Genomic DNA, 3,774 nt, shown 5'->3' on the forward strand with positions numbered 1-3,774 from the left:
ATATAAACTATGCAGTCCTTTAGTAAAAAATACCTAACAGAATTCAGAAGAACAATTTTATATCATAACACACCTGTAAGAGTAGTGGGGGACACAGTCAGTAAACACACACAGGCTTTTAGATCCTCTAAAGGGCTGGTTATCCTCCTGCAGCAGTGCGTCGCAGTGAGCTTCTAGCAGATAAGACTAATATTGAAGCGTGGTCTGCGCTACGTTATTCCACGCCACAACGCCAGAGGGCCAATCAGGAGCTAGCTGTGGGTCTAGATACGGCCGAAGCGGTGAGGAAGTGGGATCCAGGTGGAAAAAAGGTCCCAGCGTTCTAAAGCACCACGCTAGTTTTCGTTTTCCACAATGGCGGTCAGACAAACAAACCAGCCGGTAAGGAACCAAACAGGAAATACGCATAGCTTAGAGCGGATGGAGATTTGACCAATCAGAGGCCTCCTGTCTGCGCTCACCTACAGTTTTGGAGAGGTGCAGCAGAGTACCTGCAGAAGGGGCGGGGCATATCTGCGTTAACTGCGACACACGCAGACGACCTGGTTTCTAAGCATAAACCAGCCTTCAGTTTCCTGCAGCAGATCATCAAATATGCAAATAAGGGAAATTTCTGTTAAATTTAAAGAAATAAATGGCGATTTTCCCTGGCCAAGACAAGCATAAATATATTCAGCAGTGCGTTAGCGATGATATGGTTACGTTTATATCCACTTTAAGACAGAGTAAATTATGCTAGCAGGCAGGGAGCATCGCAACACATCTTACCGATGCTAAAGCTTCCAGAGTTTAGCCGGACAGACAGAGCTACGCCACTATCGCATTGTTGTGTACCAGTAATTAAAGTCCCCCTGCTACAACCGGTGACACAGGAGAGAAAAAAATTCAATTTAACACTGATTTTACATGGAAAATATTACGCATAGGGTTTAAGAATGTTCACCAAAATAAAAGATTAGAAATAAAATAACTTGTAATATGTGCAACATGTTGACACAGCAACATTGGCTCTACTGTGACGATTCAGGGTGAAGGCATCACGACTGGACGACCTGAGACCGGGAACTACTTCAGCCTTCATCTGAGCCCCCTGGAGACGGTGGAGACCATCACCTGTCTGTCCCTGAAGCCCCTCCCCGTCTCCAACTACCTGAATCTGTTTGGGAAGCACCAGGAGCTGCTGGGCCACCTGCTGAACCGCTACCGACAGGGCCTGGTCCAGGACCTTTACAGGTGGGACAGGAACGGTTCGGTCACTGTATGAGGAGTGACCAAGTTACTGTGGCCTAAACCTATGAACCAATCGGTGTCTGAACTATAATTCTTCAGTCAAATCCAACCAAAAATGGTTCAGTGTATTCTCATTATCAGTTCGTATGAAATCGTACGAAAAGTTATGCACCATAATTTCGTACATTTTTGACGTTTTTTTCATCGTATTTCGTCGTATTTTTACGTCTTGCCTCGAGACAAGATATCCTTGCGCATGGGCATCTTACGCACCATTCAATAACATAGAATTTAACATACAATTAACCCTAACCCTGACCCTACGATACAAAACAGCAAGCAACCTAGTTAGAGACATCAAGAAGTAATTATTGCACTGTTTTTCCCAGTTTTACGTCCGTCTGCCTGTGCAAGCGCACTGATCTGTTTTTTCGAGGAACAACGTCAAAAACTTACGAAATACTGTGCATAACTTTTCGTACGATTTCATACGAACTGATAATGAGAATATGTTGAATGGTTAGAACCAGGATCTATATCTGATCTTGAAGCAGAGCCAAGCAGTAAATCTCTTATCCAGAAGGTGGTCATACACAGGTTGGCGGGCGGAGGGCTCACACATCCTAGTGGTTAGACAAGAGGTCACGGAAAAGGTCAGAGAAACAGGCTGAAAATCAATGTCCAAAAACAAAAACTAATGAGATGTTCAACAGAGGTACGGCTAAAGACGAGAACAAGTTCAAAAATTTGGTACTGCCGACAAAATAACGCTGGACATTGACTAGCACGAAGGCTTTCATTAATCTGGCAACAGGAGCATGTGTATATGGAAGCTGAAGAATGAGGTCAAAGAGATAAATGACTGAATTGCCTGCAGGATGAGAAACACAAGAGGAACAGATGATCTTTACTGGTGAGGGTATAAAAACATGCAGTCATGTAGGAGTCATACTGACCCACATGTTCTGATGAGCTCCTGAAAACACCAGAAATGTCTTCAGCACCACAGCAGATGTGGAACAGCTTTCTGTAGAGGCAGCAGCATCCCAGGCTGCTCTCTTTGTCTCCATTAGTGTTTGTCAAACAGCAGGTGACCTGCTTCTGAGGTTTCAACACATGACCCCCCCACCCTCCCAAACACAAACCTCCTAATCTGTTTATGCAGCTCCCTGATCCGTCAGGGGAGGCGGGACAAAGCTGAGCTTGGACGGCTTTGCTGAGTCACAAAGTTACAGAGGAGCCAGAACAGTCCATCTCTGGGAACCTCAACACTTACTGTTTGATTCTAGACAGTCTAACTCTATACGCAGAAACCTCTGTGGAAGAAATTATTAGAAAGATTGCAGCAGAAAAAAGTTTTTCATTGTTTTAATCGGGACAGAGAGGAGCAGAATGAAACCCAGACATGTTTCTATACTGTATATATCCTATATAGAAGAACCAAACCCAAATATGTTGCTTTTAACTGATCCTTCAGACCAGGTCAGAACCATCAGAATGCTCTAGAACCTGTAGAACAGGCTTTTGCTTGGTTCGGTTCTCTGTTCCTCCGGACTTTGGGCCGATGCTTGGATCATGCAGGAAGTCTAAAAGGGTTTCCTGACTCCTTCTCTTCCAGCTTCTTCCAGCAGAGCTGCTGTTTGCCTGTTTTCCACGACAGGTTCTCCGACCTCCATCAGAGGATGATGAAGATGATGTCACCCGAGCAGAAGGTCCGTCCCTTTCATTCCTCACTTACAGTTGTGGTGTAGAACCCATCCCCATTCCTCCTCTTCATTCCTCCTAACCTTCTTCTGTCATCATTTAGTGAAGAAGATCATTTTCCCTAATCTCTTTAGATCTTGTATTCTCTGTCTGCAGGACGGTGACGTTGAGGATGACTCCCCCTGCCTTCCTCAGGCCGGTCCGAGTGACGCAGACCGACGGGCGGCTCTGAGGAGCAGCGCTCTGAAGTTCCTGCTGGATAACAGGAACCTGCTGCCCATGTTCTCCATCCCAGAGCAAACCAGATCTTTAAGAGAGAAACTGTAGGAGCCAATCAGTGATCAGTTCAACGATACCAATAAAAAGGTTAGAAGATTTATACATGTGTGGTTTTTAAATGATTCTTTTCAAACATTCAAACAGGGAACCTCTGATGCAGTTTTTGGGCTTCCTGCTCGCTGTCATCCACTGACAGCCGTTAGCAGAGGAGGCAGTTATGCTGGAAGCAGCGCTACCTTCAGCAGGTCTAGCGCCCCTAGTGGCTCAAAGTTACAGCGTGTTGCTCTAATGCAAGGGTGTAACTTTGTAATGAAAGTTGGTGGGGGCTCTCAGGTGGGGGCTGATGGATATGGAGGATAAAAAGTTCCAAAATTAAATAAATAAATACAGCGTTAAATAGATAATTAAATGTGTCAATAATTAATTAAATGTGTAATTCATTAAATAAATAAGGAATTAAATATATAAATGTGTCATTCATTTAATAAAATACGTCTTCATTTTATAAAAAATATATATAAATATTTCAGTGTGCATTTAATTATTTCATGGTCCTGTGTC

General features: G+C 43.9%; 1 protein-coding gene across 1 annotated transcript in view; it reads left to right on the forward strand.

The window, feature by feature from the left end:
* cfap61 (cilia and flagella associated protein 61) overlaps positions 1-3,502 on the forward strand; it is a 50,642-nt gene extending 47,140 nt beyond the window's left edge. The window contains exons 20-22 of the mRNA XM_015378986.1: positions 1,028-1,233; positions 2,849-2,942; positions 3,091-3,502. Coding sequence (XP_015234472.1) covers positions 1,028-1,233; positions 2,849-2,942; positions 3,091-3,261 — 471 coding nt within the window. The 3' untranslated portion in view covers positions 3,262-3,502. The remainder of the gene's footprint in view (positions 1-1,027; positions 1,234-2,848; positions 2,943-3,090) is intronic.
* Positions 3,503-3,774: the final 272 nt, after the last annotated feature.

The sequence above is a fragment of the Cyprinodon variegatus genome, unplaced genomic scaffold, assembly GCF_000732505.1.
Source record: "Cyprinodon variegatus isolate N-32 unplaced genomic scaffold, C_variegatus-1.0 Scaffold183, whole genome shotgun sequence".
NCBI lineage: Eukaryota > Metazoa > Chordata > Actinopteri > Cyprinodontiformes > Cyprinodontidae > Cyprinodon > Cyprinodon variegatus.